Genomic DNA, 26,941 nt, shown 5'->3' on the forward strand with positions numbered 1-26,941 from the left:
TGTGAGAAGGGAAAGCCGGCGCTCGTCGGCGCCTGCCGTCGTCGTCGCATCTGACGTCACAACAATGACGGCATAACAATGACGTAACAGTTGCTGGTGCGGCGAGCAGGGGCGGCGCAACGGCAACGCTAGCGGGATCGATCGCGATGACATCATTGCGGTAATGACGTCAGTGGGAGCGCGAACAGCGGTTTTATAATGGGCCGATTGAGAGTGGCAGGGATATAGAGTGACGGCGGCCGCTCTCGGACACAGTCGCGTGCGTATCTCGCAAGAAGTTGGACCGCAAGCAGCAAAGTGCAAGAAGTGCATCGCTTCGCGGACTGAAATAGTATTGGTTTCAGCGCGACGCGGTTTCAGTGAGCTTTGTGGTGGAGTGATCTTGCCGTTATTATGCTTGTTTTATGAAGATACTGTTCGCAGTGGATTCGCCTGAAACGAAGGAAGGCGCGCGCTCTTCTACCAATTCACCGGAGTCCTCGCTCCGGGAGTCGCCAGGTGATTTGTTCGATGTTGGTAGTTGATGCTCACTTTTGTCCGCCTGCTGTGTTTTTTCGTTGTTTATGCATGTGGACTAGAGACTAGTTTAGAGGATTATTGCGATGCAACCGTTACGAGATGCGCTCAGGTCCTCCGACTCTACGGCAGCACTTCAGGCTTCAGCAACACTTTAACGCGCCGCAACAGACGCACACTGACTCCAACAACAACTCGCCCGCATATAACTTCCATCTTCAGAACAAGTGTATGTACAACAAACACTTTTGCACAAATCTAACGCTTACGTCCTTCTTACTAACTCCGGGGAGTTTTTGCTGCTACTTCATTGATGACTGCGTAACCGCACTCACCCCTACACAACTCTGACCTATATTCGCACAGCTGTTTTTCTCAACCCAGTTCTTTCAAAGTTCAACTTTAGAATAATGAATGAAATATTGAACAGCGGACCAACTGCGCAAGGTCCAAATATACATTTTATTGCTCCAATTTGTACAAACTAAATTTCAGGATGCATGACATGTGTTTGGCGATTTCTGCTTTATGATAATTTGTGTAAAGCTGTGATTAAAAAACAGATAAGGTTGTAAAAGCTTTTCATATTCGTAATTACTGAAAGAGAGCTTTTTGTAAAAAATACAATAAATCAATGTTCCGGGTTTTAATTTCCGCCCTATTGTGGAAATGTATTTTTTTCTATATTTATCACGTTTCTTTAAATATTTAGGGTATTGATTACCGAAAAGTAATAATAACTGACTGAATAGGGTAATTTTTAATTTTCTGTGAGTGGCGGTGAGAGAATTTCCCCCGACAATAACAAATATTAAATAACGGGTTATCCCAAAATAAATCCAGTGATAAAAATACTTGACCACATTTAGACCGCAACGTGGAAACTTCCGATGCTCTAGATCTATATAAGGTTTTCCCTTTGTTGGGGATTCCCTAAAATATCTCCCGATATTTCCGAAATATACTCCCTTTTACGTGGTTTATGTTTAAAAACGGAATTTAACTTGTTTCAAGCGCCAAGTTGTGGTCCCGCTAGCATAATTTATGATTATTATTAATTCACATTAATCTAATTAGCAACTTTATATCGGTGCTAAAATTTATAAATCTTGTCAGTCATAAAACGAAGTTTTGATTGCTTTGAAGCTGCCGGAGTTAGGTGCAATTATTATTATGACAGCGTAATGCCGTAAGATTCTCGCGGTTTAATATTACAGGGGTGACTAAACAAAGAACATGTAGGTTGTAACTATCGTATAACTGGAGGGCTATTTACGTTACGATCGAATCGGAAAAATAACAATCAGGGATTTGTGGTAAAAGCCGTATTTATTTCTTTTCACTGACATTTTGTAACGAATTCTTTAAACATCCGATATTCTGACATTTTACATGATGTGTTATTGTTATTAGATTGTCTAACGTAAAAAATAATTTCGTGAGATATGATGTCAAGATGGAAAATCCGCCTTGTTTTTGAAGAGTTTCCGATTAAATGTTAAATTTAAACATAATCATTAAAATAGCCTTTTATGTCAGGATTGCAATTAGCTTTAATATCGTTCGTAGAGGCAAATGAGTGGGTATTTTGTGAAAATATAAAAAACTGTCTTGTCCAGGTCTTCGTAGTAACCATTGACGTCAGCGAATAAGGGAGCAAATAAGAGAAGCAAAGCAACGAGTCTCTAAAAATTCTAATCCACAAATACCCGAGTTACGAGTAATATATTTTTGTACGAAGCTTTTTTGATCAAAGGAAAATGTTTACGTGGGTATATTGTTTTCTTAATATTTAAGAAAATACCCACCACTAGCGCTGGAACTGCTTCGCTGCTAATTATCATGAAGAAATAAATGTTTTTCTGGTAGAAATGTTTTAAGAATCGAAGATGTAAATCCAGTTGTTGAAAAAGTGTCGAATCAGCAAGAGATGTAGCAAAGCAGCAGGCGAAAAAAACATAAACCGCGAACATGTGGTATCAAGTTAATAATATCAAACTGTTCTTCAGAGTTAAATCGCGTAATAAGCCAACGTTTATTACATAGGTGCTCGTAGCTTCCTTTGCGACAAAATCCGTAATAAAAGCATCCGCTAATTTATCGAAAGCTTCCTACAGGTGTACAGCGATCCCTTGCATTAAATAATATTTAATTGACAGTGAATTCTCGTTTTTCGAGCATTAAAAGCTATCTAAAGCAATGCTTGACCATTAAGTTCCCGTTTTATAGTGTTGGTAGCAATGAGAAGTGAACTCGAATAAATCTCGCGAATTGTCGCCGAACGGCGTCCTTGGACGGTTTATATGGCCCGTTTTTTAATTAACCTTGGATTATATTTTAATTAAACTGTTGTCTTGTTGTCACTTGATGAGATTACCGGGCCAAAAATGTCACTTCCTCGTCGACGCTTTCCATGATTCATCGATCTCCATCCATGTGATGCGTCTGAACTCGGTGCCAAAAAATTTCTCGTGCCCACTTTCGCTACTTATTGACAGCTCGTAGTAAATAAAGCGCATTTAAATTCACGTGCTGCGTAAAGAATGCCACTCACGAGAATATTATTATTAGCGGCAATCCCGGCCAAATTTCAGTCACGAGAGTCCGTATTTCAGTGATGGATTTTTATAGAATTACGGACAATTTGATAAATCGGCCGCGTTTTGCGAACTCGGGCTAGGCCTCTGTGTACGGAAGAAGAAAGTGCGCGTGACGCAAAGCTTTCGATATTAATAGGATGGGCGTCGCGACGCACTCGAAATAATGACCCTCGACGTCACTCTGACGTCACTGTCTCACACCCATCTGCGGTATGACGTCACAGAGGAAGCATCGATCGGTGGCGTCACGGCGCCCCCGTCTCGCTCGGGAGCGTCGCGACGCCCGTGCCGTCTCTCTCGGGTGTTGCGCAGCGTCGAGGTCACGGAGAAAGTTTTGTGGTAGTTCCTCACTTGATCTACTTTCGAGCGGACGCTTTTCCGGCGACTTGCCTCATTTCCCAAGTTTTTCAGCGCTTCAGCGCCGGTTACCGGTATGTAGTTTTTGTATCATTGTTGGTAGATTACTCAAATTTTTCGCAAGAGTGCCGCCGGTCGGAGGCTTGGCTACTTCTTAGACTCCGCGTGGGAGGACAGTTGACTAACTCAGACGGTTAGTTAACGCTGAGATCAGACATTATTTGTTAATCTAATAGAGTATCTGTGTGGGCTCTTATTTGACAACAGTGAAATAAACGCCATAGATCGGGGTTTAGCGTAGGGTAAGGCGATAAGTGTCCCATAAGCCGCTTAAATGCATTACGGTGGCACTAGAGCCTGATTAGGCCAGGCTTATGATGGATCTTTGGCCTAATGAGGAGGTGAAGGAAAAGTGCGACCCACGCTTGTCATCGACGACCGATTGCTAATTGCCGATACTGGGTCAGGGGTCAACCAAAACACCTGAAACTTTTACTTTATATTTATAGACGTCACAGTTATGAATATTAATTAATTGAAAAAACTTGCAAATTTCGCACAAATTAGAAACCTTGAGGGTTCAAGGCGAGGGTGCCAAAGCGACCCGGATCCTAATTTTCCAAAACCAAATAGAAATTTTCACCTGCGGCTTCTCTTATTCAACATTTGCACACACAACTACTGTAATACCGCAAACAGTCCAAATTGGAAATTCAAACATCCGCAAATACTTTTGAAAGCTATCATGTGTTGGGTTATTGATCAGGTGCGTCACCAGTGGTGATTTAATGACGTGGTGGTCCTTCGTGACGGCGTAAGTCCACACAGGGCATGTCAGCTGTTGCCTGATCGATTAGACACAACGCCTTCGCATTTTTAACTTGCGTGATGCGAACGCGTTATAGATTATCGCGATTTAGGAATATTCCAGGTCGATCGGGCAACAGCCCAAAATTTTTGAATAATTTCCCGAAATCGATTTCAACACTTCCACTTCAAGTTGGTTTTCCGCCGTGTGATTTATCCTTAACACCGATTTTTGCTTGTTACGATGGTATTTGAATAAATTATCGGCGGAATCGGGGCCAAAACCAAATTATTGAGCAATTGTCTCATTGATGTCAAAAGCGTCTGATCAGGAAACGGCTGCATCGCTTGCGAAAGAACGCAAACTCATTTTCATCGGTGGAAAAAATCCACCGCATACCAAACGATCTCTTCTGAGCGTATGTCAGTGAGACTGTAAAATATAACTTCCTCTGAATCACATTTCAAGTTCTTCATTCATTCCATTTCGCTGTGGCTATTATTTAATCGATTACTGGTGTGATTAGAGTGTCGCAACTCGTATTTTTCCCCATCTTGCGAGCTATTTGCGCGTTGAAAGAAAGTATCGAACAATGGTGTGTGCAAGAATTGATTCGAGCGCCTATAAATAAGCGCTTCTAAATTAGAGAGTATCGCCGCCATCTGTGGGCCCTCCGCCAAAGCGTCGGCAAAAAGTCGCCGGTGATAAGTCACAAATCGTCCCTGGGGTCGTATTTACAACTCGCAGCCTGTTGAAGATGAGGTCATAAAGTAACTCCGCGGCCGCTCGGACAAGCAACAAGAGTCTCCGCAGCGTGCTACCTGTCTCGTTACTAAAGATCGTAAACTCTAATCTACTAGACAATTGCACAGGTAATTACTTCAGCGACCAATGTCCACGACCGGCTCATACAAGAAGGAACACAGTCGCGGACCCCATGCCTCTAAATGTTAATTAACGAGGCATAAAATTCCCCCGGTTATTATGCATGATATGCCGTGATTTGCGGCATTATAAATCCTGCCGTAAAGATGCAATTAAAGCGATCTGATCGCGTAACGCGGGTCCAGGGGGCGGCCCCCTGCAAGGACGAATTAGACCAAAACGATTGATGAAGATACACTTATTCCAAACGCCGAAAGCCTGAGGCACCAGTCTTATCGACAATAATATTGGGACCCGTTTACCAGCAGGAAATAACGAATAGCCTCTTACGAAAATTATCAATTAAACTTAATAGTTTTTCGGCTGATACAAACATTAATCATCGCGATATTTGCTCTAGGAGCAGCAATTTTTCCTGCTGAAACCATCTGGACATGTTTGAACTGAACCCCGGATTTTAAAGATTCGGGTAATCCGGTCAGGGAGCAAAGAATAATCACAAACCAAAAAAAATATATTTTGATTTCGGTTTCAAAATTCCGTTTTAAGAATGTTAAACCTATCCATCGAGTGGGTAACTTATCGTAAGCAGAACCGGTTTGGAGTAGGAATAGTGAAGCTGTGCGATGGCCATTAGGCGGGTAAAATTTAGCAACGTGTTAAAAAATTGCAGATCAGAGATCATGTTATCTATTAATCTTCCTGCGCCGCTCATGTGTTGCGCCATTGATTGGGATCGGTGTTGGGAAATAAATTCTTTGCAAAAAGTGCCCAATTAGTATTTCGCGTTTTATTGCCGCCACAGATAATTATGAGATTGAGGTGAATATTTTTTGGTGTGCTGATGAGGGATAGCAGGAACGGCGATCAATTCCTGCAAAAGATCGGTCGTGGTGCAGTTATTGGATAATGGTTGGACGTGTTGTAATTGGGTTGGTGAGGCGGGCCGCCCACCCGAAGCATTTCATTACCAAGTAGCAGAGTCGCACTGTGTAATGTTTGGTAAATAATTAAGGCCGCTAATTATGCCGTTATTACATTTGAATAATTCATAATGATCAGAAGACATAAATATTTATAACAAATATCAGTTTGAATAAATAACGTATAAATAAGAGTTTTTAAACATTTCTCATAAAATCATTCCACTTATCTGCGAAGCACATAAATAATAAATAACTGATCTAAAATGTATATCATTATATCTTCATGCCAGTGCACGGGACTTTCAAAATGGCGCTGCACTTATTAATTAAAATACCTCGAGTTAATCCGATTCCGCACTGTCACGACTGATTTTTCGACAAAAAAGTGCCGCATTTTTCTCGCCTAAAGCCAAAACGCAGGAAGGCCAGTCTTTTTTAACCACAACGTGTCAGACTTATCTCCGATCTAATAATATTGTGCTAATCAGTTTATTACCTTAAGCATTTATTAATTACTAATAACAGAGCTCCGAGTTGTAATAAACGATCCTTAGGGAAATTCTGCGATCGAAGGACGCTCTAATTAATTCCAGACGCATCCAAGTTTCGCGACTAGAATTGCATTTGACCTCGAATCGCGATTATATCAGAATGAGGAAATGAATCTGGGCAAAAAATAGATTTTGCGTAATGGTGAAGATTCTTCCGTTTCGCGGTGACACAAGAAATGACAACGTAATGCATGCCCCGAATTACAATAACATTCGAAATTGGCGAAAAGTAGCAGATGGTTGCACTTCACCAGGAGAAATCTCCACTTATTCTATCGGTGCTAATGATTAATGCGGAAAAATGGAGCGGTAACAGTGCTCCAAAACCGAAGGTTTCTGCAAACACATATGTCTCTAATACAATTATTATTGCAACGTCGATTTAATGAGAAGTCTGTTAACCAAGATGTGGTGCATTTATTTTATTTCAGTGCAATAATTACAAAGGAAACTAGTTATTAGTCGCTAATTAATGTATCCTGTGCAACGAATAAGATCGGCGGCAATTATTCCTCAAATAAGCACAAATCGAGCGTATCCTGAGAGGTATGGGAAACTGATCCTTCCATTCCAAAAATTAAATCTTTGAATTTTGCAATAATCTGGCCGCGAATTGTCGTTTTAACGATGTTAGATGCTCGGTTTTTCCTGCTGAAAATCCCACACGTGGTTGTGAAAGCTCAAAAAGCAGTTTCCGTCGATTCTGTAACCGCGGTCAAGAAAACCCGTCCGTATCTCTCCATCTAAATGAATATGTCGTGTTAACCTCCTTAACGGTGCAATAAACAATCCCGAATCAATCAGTGTTGCCAAAATCACAGGTTTTACATGCGAGGTCGACCACTTTGTCGATCGAAGGAAGACTGACTTGTCCTACTTCGTCGTTTAATTGCACCCGTGTGGAACGTTTTTTGATCGATTGCTCCTTTCGTCGATTCACGACGTCCGGCGGGTAATTAAACAAATCGATGAGACGTCGATAGCGGCAAGAGCTTTGCAAGCTTGGCGGCGATTATTTACCCGCAGATAAAGAAATGCGAATAGCTTTCGGTTTTTGCATGTCTTTGCGTCCAGTCCGAGTGACCTTGATGTAAAATGGATTTGAAAACTCGTTCTTAACTAATTCGCACCGACGAATAAATTATTCTCGATATGGTGAACAATCTCAGCTTTGATTAGCTAATTATTATATCAATATTGGATTTTGCGGTTCAATAACAGGAGAAATTATTTTAATTGCGTACGCGCTGCCTTGACGCGTTATTGAAATTTCGACTTTTTCTGCCCAACGGACGAACACATCTCGGCTCTTTTTGACGCGACTTTCTACTCGCATTATTATGTGTATTATTGGCAATTAGCGGAGACGTCCTGTGGGCGAAATGTTTCACTTTCGGTGTTGGCCGCTGATTTGCATAAATTAGAGGACAGTCCTTCGTGACACCGGGGTCAGGAAGGGGCCTGATAATAAAATCCATTAGATTGATTATAATATTAGAGAACCGGTCCTATTCGGGCAACTCGCCTCTTTAGCTGGGAGGCAAGAACACCAACGCGATCGGTGTTCAACACTTTCAGTTTCTAAAATGTTTCCTTCACCCAGTAACGTGCTGTACCGCTTAGAAAAAGACAGAACGTAAAATTGCAAATTGCAGTGATTGCGCAACACCGACAAAATCACCTATGTTTTAACACTTTTGCCTTACGTAACGCGAATTCAGATAGCTGAAGATTGATGAGATAATCCGTTGTTGGAAAGTGATTTTTTCGTGAGCGAATTTTTCCAAAGATCCGCGTACAGGATGAGTTTTGCGAAATTTGCATAAACAAGCCTTAATATGCAAGTATTCGCTGAAAGGCTGAAATATTGGCCTTTTATCTTCCAGGATTACTCATAGCCAATAAAAGTTGCGCCATGTTGTTTATTTTTTACGATACATATTACCAATAAAATTACTTAATTGGCTTTTGCTTGCTTCTTGTGATATCCCTGACGGCCACTACGATCATATTTTTCTACATCATATTTTTGCATACCTGTTTTTCTACGTTATGGTATTCGCTTTATGCAATCGTTATTTTGTTTACATAACTGAAAATCGATCCTTGAGCGGCTGGGACCTTGGGCATCAGCCTCCCAAAAGTTGTTTTCCTAGCAGGACGTTGAATTTCTTCCGAATTTCTCCGATCGTAAACCTTGGTCCGATATCCGGAAAGCCTCTGATTCCGCACAAGTTTTCCAGACGGTCATGGTCAAGAACAATGACAAATGATGCATTTGGAGTGACACTCCCAAGAAAAATCATTTTTCCGGATTCTTTCTGATATTCGATACCCATAACAGGTATTTTTTCTGGGCGAGAATTTCACGTGACCCGATGATTGATAGTTTACCTCCACTTGACGGATTGCAAACTGCGACCATTCGTTTCAATCGGACCTCTCACGTGCCAGCAGGAATTTTTCCTGCTGTAATAAGAAGTCTCAAATTGTCAAATAAATGTCTCTATAAAATATTCCCTCGATTCTTTATCGATTGTAATGGGCGGGTGTCAGCCTCTCATTTTTATTTATATTACGTGACATTAAGCCGGAATACGGCCACAAAGGAGTTCTTTGTGCGCCATTGATTGGAGTCTATTGAAACATCTCCTCGATGACGTTCCACGAATTCGCTCACTGATTTTTGGCCCTCCATTATCCTTCTGTCAGCGGTAACACGAGCTTTCTTCCCCCCACCACCTGATTAAAAATGGACGATCCATTCGAATAAAACAAACAATTTATTTACATGCATCTTTCATGAAGTCCCGCATTTATCCAAGCATGACTTTCTATTTCTTTGTGGAGCTGAAACAAGCAATCATTGTTTACATTTAAATAATTACTGTCGCAATTCACGGACCCCAAAAGGAAACCGGACTCTTGCTACAATTTGCCTGAAAATCGTCTAGACTGAAAGTAAAAGCGCGGAATCTCGGCAGGTGTGTGCGGAAATAAATATCTTCACGTCTGAAAAACTTCACTCGCTGAAATAACTCACTTGACTGTATCAACACACTCCTTTGTTTATTGCTGGTTTGAGTAAAGTTTTACCGATGTCTCGGTTGGTTGGCTCCGGGTTGCACCACCTAATGAACACGATCGTGTGTAAACCGAAGCGGCTTTACATTAGATTGCCCAACCCAATCCAGCAATGAAAAATTCTCCCCGAGTCCGAATCTCTGGACATCATGCAATATTAATCACAGCCGCGGGCTCGGAGTCTTTTGGGGGAATTTGCATAGCGCCAAGGATTTTTACTGGTGTTGCATTAATTTTATTTTCTTACGTTTTCCGTTAATCCGATGATTCATAAGCAAAGGCCTCGCATATCTTGTTTAAATTAGATTAATTGGTCGCAGGGTGGAATACTAATTCCTTCAAAGATGTGTGTGGAAACACGGACTAAGCCTGATTTATGCGCGTTATGACATAACGTGTTTTCATTCTTCTCTAAAACAAATTCTAAAATGATTGCGCATTTAAAATATTTCATTTAATGAAGCTATAAAATTGTGCGATTTATTAACCGTGGTTTTTTAGTTATCATAATTAACAGGTGTTCAATGATTTACATTGTTTTATGGTTATTTGATACTATTCACATCTTAGCGCGGAGAGCACAATAAATAAGCGTATTTTATCTGCTGGGTGAAACAGTTGTTATTTATTTTCACGTACGATACAAATTAATTCAGCCGTAATTATTAATTTAATTGATATATGGCTCGGTTTACTGTCGCGACAAAAATATTCCAAATGATAAAGAAAACCTTACTCTAGAAAAACGACCATTAATTACTTAATATAAAATGCTAATCTCGCTTCGTTTATCACTGTCTTAGACGACACTTGACGGGACACATGCTGTTAATAATAACAATAAAAGTCGATTAGAAATTTATACTGTGAGTGGATGAAAAAATTCCAACTTGGCCGAGTGATTTATCGAGCATTAAAACTCCCAGATATTTCCTGCTGAAATATGAGCTTGGCACTCTTTAATCGTTTACAAGAGTCATCACGCACACAATAAACTTGAAATTTTTACACTAGACCCAAGTTGATAGACACGCAACACTGAATTTATCAAGCAATTACATCTAATGTACTTATCTACGTGTTAACGGGTAATAAAATGTGGACATAAGATGATCATAGCTTTGCATTATATGCCCAGTGCGATCTCATTTAAATGGATAATTGCATGCTAAATGGCATTATTTTTAGACCTGGAGATCTCAAACGACTCCTGCTTCACGCATCGCCAGCGCTGAAAAACTGAAACGCATGTAATTAATTTCAGAATGGTTGGTTTTGGAAAAAGGCCGTGTCAAAATCCAGTTTAAATAATTTAAATTGCGTTATTGAATGCTTTACATAAGAAGTTGTGCAATTTATGAAGACCGGATAAAAATGACGATTGACCGTTAAGCTATCGACGCTCGGGACGATGCAAATGCACCTCCGGTATGCGTGTGAGAAAAAATCTAATTAACATTTTTATTGTTAATATAATCATTGCTACTTTCATCGGCAATTAAGCGACACTTCTGCTCTATAATTATTCAGATTAACGCTCGCCCCAATTTAGATTTTGGTGCCTGATGTAATTGCCGGCGATTTTTGCATCAGGTCGGGCTTTTTTCAGTAATCGGCCGATTGAGTCGTTTAACACGGTGGGCACCTAGTTAGTTGGCCCAAACTTGGCGTTTCAATTTATCGTTGTAATTCAGGCCGATTGCTCGAAAATGCCTGATTGATGACCATATAAATAATGAATTAAGCCCGAATTACGATGTAATGAGCGGCAGCCGATGAGTGTGTACCAGATTCTGTCCCGTTCTCCTTACAACAAATTGATTATCCGATAGAAAGTGTTCCCACGATGCATTTCGAGGATATATCGGCTCGCAAATCTAACGGAATAACTTAAACAATTACTCCAACAATGAACACGCCTACCATCATTTACATACGTATCGGGCCATTAAAGTATGCGCCGTATAAGCCAGATTTATGCGGTAAAGTGACAACCGGCCGATATTAATTATCGTTCAATTAAACGCAGGCGCTATTTTGACAATAATTGTTTGATTTCAACTCAATTAAATTGTGGCTGGTGTCAGAAACAGGGCGAAAAACACGCCTGTCGACTCAAAACAAAGTAGGCAGTGGTACGCGCGCCGGAAAGTGCGAAAAACTTGCTTTATTATGATATTATTCTTCGCACCGAGTGGGAGTGTAATTTCGTTTCAAATTGCGAAATTGCGTGGGTTTCAGAACAATTTATTATGTATCGGTTTCAAGTTTCAGGCCTGTGCATAAATTCGGTGAAAAGAGGTAGTTTACGCGGAGACTCCAACGGCGCGTTAGGCGACGAACCTCGATATTCGGTTTCAGACGGTTTTGAATTACCCGGATTTTTTGATTGCGTGGCGAGGCAAATCGGTGAAAAGGGTGTTTCCTTTCTAACATGTAAACATTTGAGATTGTGTCTGATAGAGTTGGTGTGTTGTTAAAATCGTTGAACCAGCGAACAGTGACTTATTCTAGCCCGGAGCTAGTGAAAGCAGACACAACGATTTGAAGACGACTGTGATGATCTCTTCACGTATTGTTTGCGCATAATGAAACTCCATTAGACAAACAAATCAAAATCGAAACTCTCGAAACAATCAAGCGACATTCCCTGAATAATGCATCTAGCCCGTAATTGTGCGGTATGTGTATTTACTTTAAGTATGGGAATTGCGTTATTGCGACGTAAATGGTAGAGGAAAACACAATAATTACCATTAGGCAATATGCCCTTAACGGGCCGAGCTTGGATCACCTCGACGGATTTTTCCGCATTTTCAATCAGGATTAATATTCATTCGGCGATTTTTGCAGATTGGCTCAATACTTTTACCTAGTTAGCGGCCGTTTATCATCGCGTTACATAACCAGCGCGCGGGCATAATTAATAACCGATGTGTAGTCTCATCAGAAAGAAAGTTTTCCATACGTGCCCCGGCCTACTTTGGGGGCCCCGAGGCGCGATGGCTGCGATTCAAATCCCAGCGAAACGAAAATCATTAATTAATAAACCGCTTCCAGCGGAGACCCCAGTGGTGGATCAGACGCGAAACCGGGAGACTTCAACGATCAATCAGGCCGCGAAATGCTTTATCGCGGCTGTAAATGCAATTAGCCGAGTTCGTAGGTATGTTGTTTATTAATACACAACATACCGAGATATATGACGAGAAGCTTCGACTATAATTAGAATTGCCAATATGATTTGTACTGTTTGACTAGCCGACAATAAATCCAATTCGGTCTAATAGAATTCTCTCCAGAGCGCTGCTCTATTTTACTTTTAATTACAGAGCAACAAAGCGACGGACTTTTTTCGCGGCTCGATCACGAAGCATGGTAATTTATCCACACCCACAATGGGCTACATTTACAACTTGGTACTTCTGCTCGAGTTCGCCCGAGGAGCTTGCTCACTTCCCTGTTTAAATGGGTGGCGGTGCAACCATTTTAAATTAAAAGATTGCACGCTCCGAGATAAAGATATTGCACTTCATAATGCAAGAAGACGCTGAAAAGTTACCCGCATCAAAACCAGTTCCCGCGAAAATTTAACACAACGTAACTCAACTAAGCGAGTATTTTGACTTCATTAATCACTCGACTTTTCAAAACTAGAAAATTTACAACTAGAAAAAAATAATAAAAACAAAAAGTGAAAGGCGTAAGCTCTGCCAGCTATGGAAAGATATAGCAAAAATAACAAAAACAACGAATTTTCAGTTTAAAACCCTGTTTTAAACCGCTTTTGAAATCTTGATTTGGATGTGTAGGAGTATTTTTTCTATTTTCTATTTCTATTCTTTGCATTTTACAATTTTTTTTCAAGTTTCTTCATTAAGAATTTTTTTCTGTCTGTAGTTGCTCTTCGTTCCACGTAATTATAATTTTCAATTAACCATTAGAAGATAAATTCCTATTACATATTTAAACTGATAACAAAATTTTTATAGGAAATGAAATAATGGTTTTTGGTTTTTTATGTATAAAATATTGTAGGAACTGTTAAAAAATATTAATAGAACACTACGTAGGCAGGAAAAGTTTCTTTGTGAATTGATTCGATTTTCAGTGACTCCGTTTTCCCGGAATCCAGTGGAAATCGATAAAATTAATTGAGCATTGCATTAGTTTTATTTTACAATTTTTCCATCAAAATGTCCTAATGTGCAAGGCTTTAAATTTCTCAAAGGACAACAGCCTAAAATCATAGTGACTGATGTTTACTGCATTATTTAAAAATAGATAGATATCAGAAGTTGGAAAAAGAAAAATTAACAAAAACTCTCGTTTTAAAAGAATTTTAAATATCCTGGAACAGTCCGCATAAATAGATCTCTACTGAAGTTAAATTATAATTATCTACTTGAAAAAAAAACAGAATTATAGCAATAATACCACATATTAAACTTATTCTTTAAACGGAAATAAAATTATTATTTTGTTATTATTATTAATTTGTGTGTTGTAAGGGATTTATTTAGCGTGTGAAACATTTCCGTGCCGTGTAGTAAAAAAATTGGAAGCAATCTTGTAATGATCTTCCGGTGGAAAGTAGGCCCTCTTCGCTTGCGGATCGATTTCGGATTTTTGCCTCTTGGAATTGCTCACAGGTTGAAGTTCGCGAAATTAATCAACTTGTCGTCTCTATAATAGACGTGTCGATTTCCCTGTGTAGCAATCAGGAGGCAATCATAAACCGGGATGTAATAAAATCGCCGGCAATATGTTTTTTTAAATATGGCATAAAGCCCCACATAATACAGTCCTCCATACAAAGCGCGCGTCACGGGCCATAACGTTCAAGCCTGTCCTGATTACAAGAGGGCTGCAAATATCAGCGACTCCGCTCCCCTGAGACCAGCAGATCATCACGGTGGGCTGAAACGACTTCCTCGCCCCTCACCCTATATAAAGCCGGGCAGCCCTCGGGCACGCCACTGCCTCTAAAGTGTCGCTGAAGTGAACAACATCCGATTGAAATGCACGTGAAATAAAACCGAGATGACGGCGGTATAATAATGCTCGCTAATAATGCTAATGGTGCGTATTTTTCTCCGGGATAATTGCGTACAAGTTTAGTCCATTTTCAACCGGCATTATTATCTCATCATCATCAATTAAGAATTTGTATCACGTTTTAAGATAATTAGTGTTAAAAGGTTCTTCGGCGAGTTCCGTTGAAAGCTGCGATTATTAATAATTTCTCGAAAAGCTGTGTAGGTTGTGTCATGCTACACTTTGTAGTCGCTTGAAACATCGCCGGCCGATAATGAAATATGATTCCCATTAAAATCTCTCGACTATTATATAATGTTTTTCTGTCGCTTTCTATTTCTGTAAAAGGCGGTGAAATATTATCTTGAGGTGCTAGCTATGCCTGAGTCACGGTTTCGACGATTATAACATTAACCCGTTCTTTTCTTTTGCAGGTACAGTGTTAGTACAGGGCGAAGTCTCAAGTGCCCCCCTGGTGGCGGCGAGCGCGCAGCCTTCCGCCCCAACTAGTCCCCAGTCAAGTATGCTCCTGCTCCAGACACAGGTACCCAAACCAAATTGTATTTTTGTGAAATTGCGCCGGGTTTTATTGATAAATGAAACTTTCCAAAAACTGGAGATGTGTACACGGATTGGAATTATACAACACTTTTGAAATAATCGTTAAATTTATATAACGCAGTGATGGAAGACCGAAAATTCGGATCGCCTGAGGCAACGCGGGAAAATTCTCAAATATTCTGTTACAATTTGTTAACACCGGTTATATCAAATTCGGATTAAGTTTACGACCGAATTTATTAAGCAAAATTAGTCTAATATTTTTATCGATGTTTTTTCACCACTGAATTTTATTACCCGGCTGGAATAGACACGTTATTAGGAAACAACACTTTACAAATCAAGCACCGTCGTTAGCACTTTCGTAAAATCCCACTGGGAGTTGGTGAAACCAATTCCCTGGAAATAACACTCACACCAGCAGTTTAATGAATAAAAAAGGCAAAGCAACTTTTCGTTCCTGCTCCAAAATTTATTGTTGCCAATCAATTTCGTCTTATGCTCCTCATTTAAGGAATAATTGCCTCATTAATAAATTTCGACGTGAATAAATCAGGTGGTGCATTTCGCAAAGCGGCCGTTGCCCCCAACACCCATTAAAAAAGCAGCACATTCCGGCATGATCTACACCACGACCTCTGAACCCGCACAATTCCCCCTGCTGAGTTACCACTTTAAAAGAAATAAGATCACACATCGTGCCGTTTCAAAAAGGGCGATTAATAATTTACGATTCAAAATCTAGCAAGAGACTGTAAATGTTGTAATGAAATCCAGGTAAGATATTGCCATCGTAAGCGCTTGAAACAGTCGGCACCAAACCCGGATACAAGTTTATTACTGGTATTAATGGTACAATTATGATTATTTATCTTCAAAATTGTGCATCGAGCAAGCACCGTTAATATTCACATCTGCTTAAATAATTCGCAAAATGAAGTGATAAAGTGTGTCCATAACCGTACGTGATTTAGTCCCCTCTTGACATGCTCAGGCCGTTTCTCTTGCCATAAAGTGAAGACAAAACAAAACAAAATATCATATTACCGTTATCATCTCGCGAGATCACGCTTCCATACATTGTGCTCTTGACAGGCCTGTGACTTATTGCCTACAACTCGGGTATTAGTAACGTGTAACGGCCGTTAATAAGGCACCGATGGTGTGTCCTTTTACGATCACACCGTGACGGAGCGACTAATTAAAAGTAACAGCAACGCAGTGAAAAAATCGAGATATTGACAACAATGACGGAAATACCCGCGCTTTATGATACATCTAGCGATGGCCAGAGATAATGTTAATTGGACCATGACAATGGCGCACCCAAGAGATGGCCATTTCTTCGGGAGCGTGTCGATTCCTCCAAGTGTTGAAAAACGAGCATGCAACCATAACAATTAGAGGCATGCGTGTGGCAGAACGCAGTGCCTCTATTCGCTCGCATTGCAACCAACAACAATAAGTTCTCACGGCACGCCGGCGCCCAAGCATCACCATAATACAACTACTGGCGTGTCTGTCACAATCACCGCCGACACTTTTTATCGCCGATCATTAGCTAATTATTGTAATGATCGCGTTACTGTTTACATAAATATTTATGTTCGACACGGGAAAAAACTACGCGATTTTTTCACAAACCGCTTGAATGCAACATTGTTGGACATCTTATATGGCTGTAACCTTCGCAGGAAAGTGCTCCGAGAGATCAGCACAACCCGGAAGAATCCGGGCCAATCAATACCAAATCAATACGACCTATTGAAAGCTCAAGCTTCTTTGGCCATAGCGAAAGCTCAGTTAGAACATTGAAAAAAACTGCATTCAAATCAAAATTCACTACAGTTTTTTGGTCTATTTTAAACTTCTATCCTTGTTCGCTTGTGCAGTGCCCATTTAGGCGTGCGTTTTGCAATATGGAAATAGACACAAAGACGTAAAAGGTCATCATCAATTTGATCTAATCGCAATATTATGAAAAATAATAAAACAGAATTTCAAAACGCTTGCAATAAAGAGCAAATGTTGGGATGATTACGTTCCCGATGCACTCAGTAGCAATAAAGTTTTTAGTAGTAGTCGCATAAACATCCCACTATTTTATTGAGCCAATAAAACGTAATTGGAAGACCATCAAAGATAGGTACATGTAGTAACATTGATTTTTTGGTGTAGGCATTCTGTTATCAAATGGCAAAATTTTTGCCTTTCTTTTAGCACAAATCTGAAAAAGGAAGCAACCTAAATTCCTCGATAATAAGTCGAAAGCGAGGTGACAAATAACCTGAAATTGTTGATAATTGCGATGATGAGAAACGCATTCACACCCGAACTTTTTTGCTCAAAACGCGTCAAAGCAAAATATTTAATATAAAAGGATGTTGACCGAGTGGAGACCTCGTTGTGCCTTTTACAGTAAGTCTCGAGCACTTACACCAACTTCCTGTTTTTCTTAATCATCAATTTGAGTAACTAATGACCATTATTAATTAATAATTTTGATGTTGCTTTCACGAAAAAATCGACGAGCTTTCCCATTGTCCGCCTTATAATACCGATCAGATAACAGGCATTGCCAAATATTTAGACCTCAACAATGACGAGCAGGATTGCGGCGCTGTTGTGAGAGAAACTGATGAGGCGTCGTTAGTCCCGGGATGGCTATCTAATCAGCATAATGGCGTTAATTAGTTAGTGGCCACATTAGGTGGCGGTAGGTGCGAGATGGAGAAAAATCCGGTGGTGAATGTGAACGGGATCAGCTGTTTCTTGCCGACGGAAACGCTTTGCAATTGTGGTATGTGGTTCAGCCTTCGGATTCTTGATGCGTGGCTCAGATCCACGATCATTGCGTGCTACCGTTATAAATACTGTAGCAATCTGACGCACGGCTTAGGCTTTATTTATACGATTGCCGAACGATTATTTACAACATCGGCCGACGGGACAAATAAGTCCAATCCGGATCTGCATAATAGAAAGCGCACGCACGAGAAAACTCGAGAAAAATCAAGGATCAAGCTCGCATTATGCGCGAGATTCGTATCGCTTGCGCCCCGAGAGGAAAAATCGATTTTTAGCAACGCACATCTCGAGAAAAAGCAAACATCGTAATTATTGCAATTAAATTCCAGTTTATAACTTCGTGTAATTATACGTGGCTCAACATGAGGGTATAATTTCCGTGAAGTTATCGCAAAGCAAGATTTATTCTTATTCGTTGTAATCTGGCGGAAAACTCCTATTAGCACTCGACTCAACTCTTAATAAATCGTACAACTTCGCGGCACCTGCTGAAAACCAGTATCATAGCATTTTTGCTGTGTATGCTCATTTTAATAACGTAAAAAATCGTAAACAAAATACCTGTCAGGAATCGTAAATACGCAATGATGTAAAATTTTGTTGTCAGACAATGACAAATTACTTATTACTTCACTTATGATGAAAGATAAGCAGTCTCGTGTTTTCATATTATAATGGTGTGGAAAATCCGGAATACATACTGTCGATAGTTATCTAATAAACACTTTTGGTAAGACGTTTCTAACTTCTTTAATCAAGAAAAACGAAAAAATCGTTCTTAAAGAGACGCCGACAGCTCAGAATGGCCAATTAAAAACGAAAAAAATATGAATTCAGCATTTACCTCTTAATTAATTGTAGCGTTAATGAAAGTTGGCGCATTAAACACGACCGAAAAATTCCACCAATTTCGTGAAACACTGGTAATTGAAAATGTGTTTACACCCATAATCGACAATATAATATGGGATTAGAAAACTCAATTATCCCGCGCTGAAATAGCAAAATAACCAATTAAAATAAATTAAGCCTTGCATAACAAATGTGTAATGACTGTTAATACGAAAATTTGTGAGTGAAATTGTGAGTATTGTTGTAGCGGTAAATGTGATTTAAGCTTCGTTTAATCGCTTGGCATTGAGTCAAAAGAACGAAAGCTGATTGAAAACGAAATAAATAGAAAGCGGCGAATGAAGATAAAATTAATGGCTGTCTTTCAGAAGAACGAAACTCAAGTGAATTTTCCCTTCAATTTTTGCGTTCGCTGGACGCCCATGCCTGGTCAGGCGACATGCCCATTCATCTTCCATTTTTATTAATGAATCATATCTGGCGGACATTTAGTGGACGTTTTTAATGTAATGTGTGGAGATACGTGAACAATCATTTTTAGTCACCTTGCCCACAAGAAAACTCACTTAGTTACCTCCCATATATCAACCGGCGAGGTCAATTTGAGGCGAAATTTTTCCCCAATGATAATAGCGTTGATTTTTCCGTGGCGTGTTATTGACCTGGTGGTGATTTTTGTGCAGCGGTTGATTTATTGTTAATGAGGCGGTTGATCGAATTGTCGTCGGCCATGTTGGGCGTCGCGGCGTCCCTCTAGAAACGCCGACGCATGTTCGGCATCCTACCAATGAAACGGTAGCAGTCGACCACGCCTCTTCATGGTCCGCGTGCATAGCCTTCCCCTGTCTAGGCGAAGTAGAACACGGCGGCAATAATATAATTCCAATCTGTCTCCGATCACCTGTCGAACAAGACCGCGCGCGCGTTATAATTAGCCCTCGGAGATGATCTCCTCGTCACTATTTATGGTGTGTTTTGTTCCAGACCCCGTTTGGCTCGAGCAGTTTCGCGGATCTGCTGAGTGCGCCCTTTTCGGACGACCCGAGCAGCGTCTTGCCCCCTGAAGACCTCGACCCCTTCCCGGACGTCGCCCTACAGTCGCAGCCGGCCTCTCCGGCGCCGCTTCCCAGCTTCCAGGTACCTAACACAAATCCACACACACGTGGAAATAAATTCAAAATCGAACAAATCGTTCTAGTCTCGATGGCATTACATACTTAACGTTGTTTTTCACGAAAAAAACCCTATTTAATTTTTTTCTAGAGCAGAATTAATGGAAAAAATAAGAATCAGTGTAGTATGTACGAATAAAAAATAAATCGAAATACTTTAAATTTTTAAATACTTCCGTATCCACGATTGTGAGTTATATCCCTGGATGTTTAAAGAAAGCAGTTTTTATAATTGAATTCGCCAAGAATGTCTTTAAAATGTAAAGAAATGTAAAGATTAAAAAAATAAGGTACTTTTTTACCTTTGCCGTTAAAGTATCGCAATATATTCCCTTAGGTACAGTTAAAATGCTATTTGATCCAAAGTAGAACAATGCTCACTTCAACATCTACTTCAGAAAAAAAATGTCCTTATTCGGTTATCTCCAAATTACACAGAATTTGGCAAAAGTATAGAACTAAGAGTTTTGTGTTTGAACTATGTACTTTACGAAAAAAACAATTAGTACATCAAGTATTTTAAAAATGGGTCGTTTTTCAAGAATAAAATTTTTCAAAATTCCTTTTAGTTTTCGAATTATTAAAAACCTTTTTCAAATGAAACCATTCGACAGCTATTTTTTTTTTGGTAAAAGATTAAATTCAGTAATTTTGTTTTTGAACCAGTAATTTTTTTTAAATAAATTGTTAAAGTTTTTTTTACCTTCTAATGTAGAACCGGCTTTAAAATTTTCCATAAGACTAGCTAAATTATTTTTTAAAATCCATAGAAAATGTATGTAAAAAGCTCGGCAAAAAGGTAAATACAGTCCACTATACAATTAGAATACAATTGCGGTATGAGTTTTAAACGTAAAAAATTTGGTTTGATTTTGACAAATTCTAATGTACTGTCCGATTATTATATTATTTACCTGTGTGTATTATGTGTATAAATGTAATTAGATGTTCTTTCGCCGTAGATTATTCTCTGTTATACACTTACTAAGATGTAACAAACTAAAAGCGAGAATAAAATCTTTTTTTATTTTATTTTTAATTTACTAATTCCATCTGTTTGTAAATTATAAAAATTAAAAAGCTAAAAGACATAAAGATAAAAATTACCGTAAAAATAATTCTTCTTTAAATTTTCATCGAAAATTTCATCATTTCATTTAACAAAATTAGTCATAACTGTTTCATGATTATTATTTTCTAAAAATCATATTGTGGGCACAGCTTTGAAGCTTGATAGTTGCGAATTTTTAGGTACCTTAGAAGATTCTTTATACTTTTGGTTATGAAATACAAAAAAATATTATTTAATTATCTCAAAAGGTTCAAGAGCTGAGATTTTTTAATAAACAAAATTGCAAAAAATTTACACATTATTTCAAAAATAATGTAATTAAATCAATGAGAATGGACGATTTTACATTTCTGAGCTGCTACACTCAAATTTTTAAAGTTTCTAATGTAGACCGGAAAACATTCAGCCTGTATATGGCAAATAAAGACTTGCTGAACACTTTGTCATTTGCGATTTTTCGCAGTTGAAAGGAATAAAAAAAATCGATGTGATTTTACAAATTCTCAAGAAATACAACAAATTATCAGGAAATTCGTATTTTGATTCCTTGCCTTTTCAACCAGGAGACCTACTCAGTCCGTTACAACGCTCCGTTCAAAATGGACGAAGAATGCTTCAACGTCTCCTACCACCACCCCCCACACCACGTCTCCGCGCCGCACCATTACGACTACCAACAACTTCAATACACCGCTTCCAGCCCTTACTACCCGCCCCCGCAGACCTGCAGTCCCGGCTTCGACACCCTCATCTCCCAAGAAACCTACTCCCTCCCAGCCTACCAAACCGCCACGTCGGAACTCCACGTCAGCACCGCTTTAAGCCCCCGCCAACGTCGCGCCTCTTTGCCCCTCCAACGCTCCGAAAGCACCAGCAGCAGCGAGAGCCCCAAACTCCGGATGCCCGGACCCTCCGCCAGCTCCTCGGCGGCGAGTTCCCCCGGAGGCATCGCCGAGCCGCCCTCCAAAGGCCCCACACCCCCGTCCCCATCCCAACTCTGCGCCGTCTGCGGCGACACCGCCGCCTGCCAGCACTACGGCGTCCGCACCTGCGAGGGCTGCAAGGGCTTCTTCAAACGCACCGTCCAGAAAGGCTCCAAGTACGTGTGTCTCGCCGACAAGGCCTGCCCTGTGGACAAGAGGCGGCGGAACCGGTGCCAGTTCTGCCGCTTCCAGAAGTGTCTCGCCGTGGGGATGGTCAAGGAGGTCGTCCGGACGGACTCCCTGAAGGGCAGGAGAGGCAGACTGCCGTCGAAACCCAAGTCTCCGCAGGAATCACCACCGAGTCCTCCCGTCTCACTCATCACAGCTTTAGTTCGCGCACATGTCGACACCACCCCTGATCTCGCTAATTTAGACTACTCGCAATACCTAGAGCCCAGTCCGATCGAGCCGGTCATCTCCGAAGCCGAGAAGATCCAGCAGTTCTACACCCTGCTGACCACCTCGGTGGACGTGATCAAGAACTTCGCCGACAAGATCCCCGGCTTCCAGGAGCTGTGTCCCGAAGACCGGGAGCTCCTGTTCCAGTCCGCCTCTCTGGAGCTGTTCGTCCTCCGGCTGGCTTACCGCACGCACCCGAACGACACCAAACTGACGTTCTGCAACGGCGTCGTGCTGGACAAGCAGCAGTGTCAAAGGTCCTTCGGTGATTGGTTGCATGCCATCATGGAGTTCTGCAGCAGCTTGATGGCCATGGAGATTGATATTTCGGCGTTCGCCTGTCTGTGTGCACTCACCCTCATCACCGGTAAGTGGTTGCGTGAGGACGCTTTAAATAATTTAAGGGCTGTGTCCGACTTGATTGAAACTTGATGATATTTCCAACTAATCGAATTCGGAATTGGATCACGATACGGCCGGCCGACGGGGAAAATGCGTGATTTTAATTTAATACTCTCTTGCCGAGGTATAATTTATTCAGATATAGAGACCATGACTGCACAGATTTTCTACATAAATTAAGCTCACCGCAAACGCAAGTAACAGTTTAATAATGGCGGATTTTTTATTAAACGGTTATTAGCGAGATTGGAGCGATTGAGGACAAACCAGGGTCAGCAGATTGACAGATTGCAATTTTTGAAATTCGAGCTGGATTCCGAGAACGGAATGAATGCAGTCGGAAATATCGACGATGTAGATTATGAGAAAACCAAAGGTTAAATAATAATAGAAATAAATCAATGGCGAGGAAAACCGGGGGGCATTTCTGAACGACACACAATTAGACACTCTTGTTACTTGCAATTAGCCTTTATTTTTCTTCACATTACAATTACAATCATTTGGAAATATAGTGTACAAACTGGACGAAACAACAACTTTTGTAACTTTAGCCTGAAGATGTAGCTTTAAATAAAAAATATTTCACATAATCGTATCTCTCACAGAATGGATCAAGACTTATAAAAGAGAAAATGTTTGATACTTGAAAAGCGAAAAAATAAAATAATGAAATATTAATGTTCGTGTAGTCTGAGGGTAGATAATTTTGTATACATAATATGGTAAAATTTTGAATTGCAAGTTAACGAGGGCTAGAGCCGTAATATCCGCGTTATATCATTTATAACGCATTGCACATGATCCTGAAAATTCATTCATTTCTTCTAAATAAGTTGGTATTTATGTGAAACGGTGTTTTTCTCGATTTTAGCCGAAAATTTGCATATTGCTATTTTTAACCCAGACGGTCGTTGTGGCCAAGGCTAAAGTTGAGCGATTGAATATCCTGAACGTGCTATTTTTTTACGTTATGTAATACCAAACGTGGACAAAGTAGTTTTAACAAGTCAATTCCTGACAAACGACGCCGAAGAAGTGGCCATAAAAATCGTGATTTAATTCTTAGTCTGTGCCGAATTGATTAGTCACTTTTTATAACCTACTAAACTTGCAAATTTTTGCCCAATTTCGGCGTGTTTTTATAATTGGGAAATATTTCATTCATTAATTATTTGAGGCGTCTCGTTAAAAAATAGACTCGGTGTCGAAAAAACGTAATTTATTGCTTGTTTGGACTCCATCAACAAATTTTGTGCATGTTGTGTTAAAACTTCAGCATGCAATAAGAGAAATCTGCTGACTCAGCAAATGTTTAAAATTCTCGGGTTTTGAGGAGTTTCGCAACGAAACTGATCTTCACGGAAGCGGGTTTCGATCGAGATGGACGTTTAAAAATATTCAGTTTGGCAAGTGTTGGCCGTTGTGCAAGTTTGAATTTTTATTTCGGATTTTGAATGCTTGAAATAAATCGGTTGCGAAAGCGCTGTTACCACGGACCTCCTGTTGCAGAGCGGCACGGTCTGAAGGAGCCCCACCGTGTGGAGCAGCTCCAAATGAAGATAATCTCCTCGCTGAGGGATCATGTGACGTACAACGCGGAGGCGCAGAGGAAGGCGCACTACTTTAGCCGGCTATTGGGCAAACTGCCGGAGCTGAGGTCCTTGAGCGTGCAAGGACTGCAGAGGATCTTTTACCTGAAGCTGGAAGACTTGGTCCCGGCCCCTCCCCTCATCGAGAAGATGTTCGTAGCTAGCCTACCTTTCTAAATTGTTAGTTGATATTTTTCGAAACGTGATAAACTCTTCTATGTGATTTGTTAAATAGGTCGTACGTATTAGTCTTTCCCGAGGGCGAGGGAACTGCCCGAAAATCCGGTCACGGCCTAAAAAAGACGCTTTTTTGGGACGATGATGGTGGGGCTGGTGGACTTTCGGGCAGTTTCGCCAGATTTCGAATTATGTTGAGAACTTTTGGTGTTGCAGTTCTTGTGCACGATAGACACCTTTTCCACTTTGAGAAACACGTCACTGTAACCTACTATCGATGTTTTTTACGTTTTTTGTAAAAATTATTGTTGCTTACTCTCGTAGGCTTAGTTCAACCTATTGATGTTTGCTGTTTCTAGTGCTCGGGCACTCAGAACTCGATTCTGATGGTCACAATTTTTCTTTGTGACGAACTATATTTTGAATACGCGACCAAGAGAACGAACCTGAAGATAATACTCTAAGAGCAGAAACTTATGTTACAACTTTACGTGATAAAGATAGTTAGGGTTATAGTAATATATTGTAAGCTTTTATTATTTTTTCAATGTTACCACTACACAATCGTGTGGAACCACTAATATATGCGATATACCTAGTCAAGGCACTGTACATACTTAAAAAAATATTTTATTTACACAAAAAGAATTCTATATTTTAATAGTTATGTAATAAATTACCTGTCGGGAGTTACCTGCAACTATTTAATTTTTATATTCGCTTTATTTGTGTATTTTTATATGAAACTAAAGAATAGTCGAGAGCTTTCCCCTTGTAAATGTTGACCAAAATTGTAGAATTGATTCCTAGTTTGAGGGGGTTTTACTAATTTCGCGCTAGTTACCAGTCGACTTGAGAATTAAATGTGCCATTTCATATCTATAATTTCATATCAACAACTGCCTTGGATCGTAACGGATGGACTGAAAAGAGAGTTACCTGAAGGAATGGTCGATATTTGGGTGTTACCTGCACCTTTATTCTTTAAAAAACTTACACCGTCCGCTTATAATATTATAGTCTTAAAGAAAATATACAAGAGCTTTAGTTGATGTCCTTTTCGCACTAACGGCTTCGTTCAAGGAATTTAAGAAAATAATTTATTGTAAATAAGATGCTAATATAGAGATATAATTGCTATTTTTTTAGCATACGGTTCGGGCAAACGGGAACCTTGCAATATTCGTCATCTCTAGAATTTTGTACCTGCTTTATTTCTATCTGTTTTGTATATTTTGGAGAAAATATGTGTACTTAATCGACGATCGCTATGGATTATTTTCCAAAAAGAACTTTTTTACCATGTTATAGGCATTAATACTTTTTTTTGATAGGTTAACCACCTATCGTACTTAAAGCACAACTTGTTAACTACATTTTATAAATTTATTATTGACATGAAACTTGCCATTAAATGCCAGTTTTTACTTGCTGTATTGACTAGATTAGATTTTTTAAGTTTTAAATTATGTTAGATATAGTTACCAACAAATCCTATATTCTACAGCTCTGTAGATTATGTGTAATCGTATGTGTTAGTTTTTACCTGATTCTATCGAAAAGTAATGATATACTTAAGTGAACAATTACTACAGCAATTATTTCGCAGATTTAGATATATCATTATAATGTATTTAACCATTTACAGTTTACTTATTTATCATATCATTGCCTTTTACCTTTTTCTTTTTGTTAGGTATATGAAATATATTGTAACAATTTTATTTGATTTAATAAAAGTTATGAAGTAACATTCTTTTGTACTTTCCCACTCCTAGCAATTTTTCATGCAGTTAAACCACCAGAAGCTGCACATTAAACCGGCTTCCTCTAATTAATAACGACTACTTTATTTAATAGTTATTGACAGCAAATTACGAATAATTATGCTGTAAAAAGATTCATGAAATCTATAAATTACACCGAGTATTCACTCTGAAAAAATTAGCCATTATTTCAAAGCTTTATCTACATACACAGCCATAATTAGTAAACTAAAATACCTTATCTCAGCTATGCCATAAATTGAATTAAAAATCGCATTCTTTGTCAGAAAAAATTACAGCTTCATAGCTCTCCTTATACGTTTTCTCGAATGACGTCTGTCCTATTCAAAATTATACAATTAACTTGACGCTGAATCATAATTAATCACGAGA

The 26,941-nt window shown here is 39.6% G+C and overlaps 1 protein-coding gene across 3 annotated transcripts; it reads left to right on the top strand.

Moving 5' to 3' along the window:
- The first annotated feature begins 218 nt into the window (after positions 1-218).
- Hr38 (Hormone receptor-like in 38) lies at positions 219-26,533 on the top strand. Of its 3 annotated transcripts, none has more exons than XM_064357159.1 (5): positions 219-498; positions 15,199-15,308; positions 19,970-20,122; positions 21,793-22,978; positions 24,526-26,533. In XM_064357159.1, the coding sequence occupies exons 1-5, from the start codon at positions 405-407 to the stop codon at positions 24,780-24,782; spliced, it is 1,800 nt and encodes a 599-aa protein (XP_064213229.1). In that variant the 5' UTR covers positions 219-404; the 3' UTR covers positions 24,783-26,533. The 3 variants fall into 3 exon arrangements, with proteins under 3 accessions (XP_064213229.1, XP_008194320.1, XP_064213230.1); XM_008196098.3 differs by having other exon boundaries at positions 220-745; XM_064357160.1 differs by lacking the exon at positions 219-498 and adding an exon at positions 3,410-3,547.
- Positions 26,534-26,941: the final 408 nt, after the last annotated feature.

The sequence above is a fragment of the Tribolium castaneum genome, chromosome 5 (assembly GCF_031307605.1).
Source record: "Tribolium castaneum strain GA2 chromosome 5, icTriCast1.1, whole genome shotgun sequence".
Classification (NCBI taxonomy): domain Eukaryota; kingdom Metazoa; phylum Arthropoda; class Insecta; order Coleoptera; family Tenebrionidae; genus Tribolium; species Tribolium castaneum.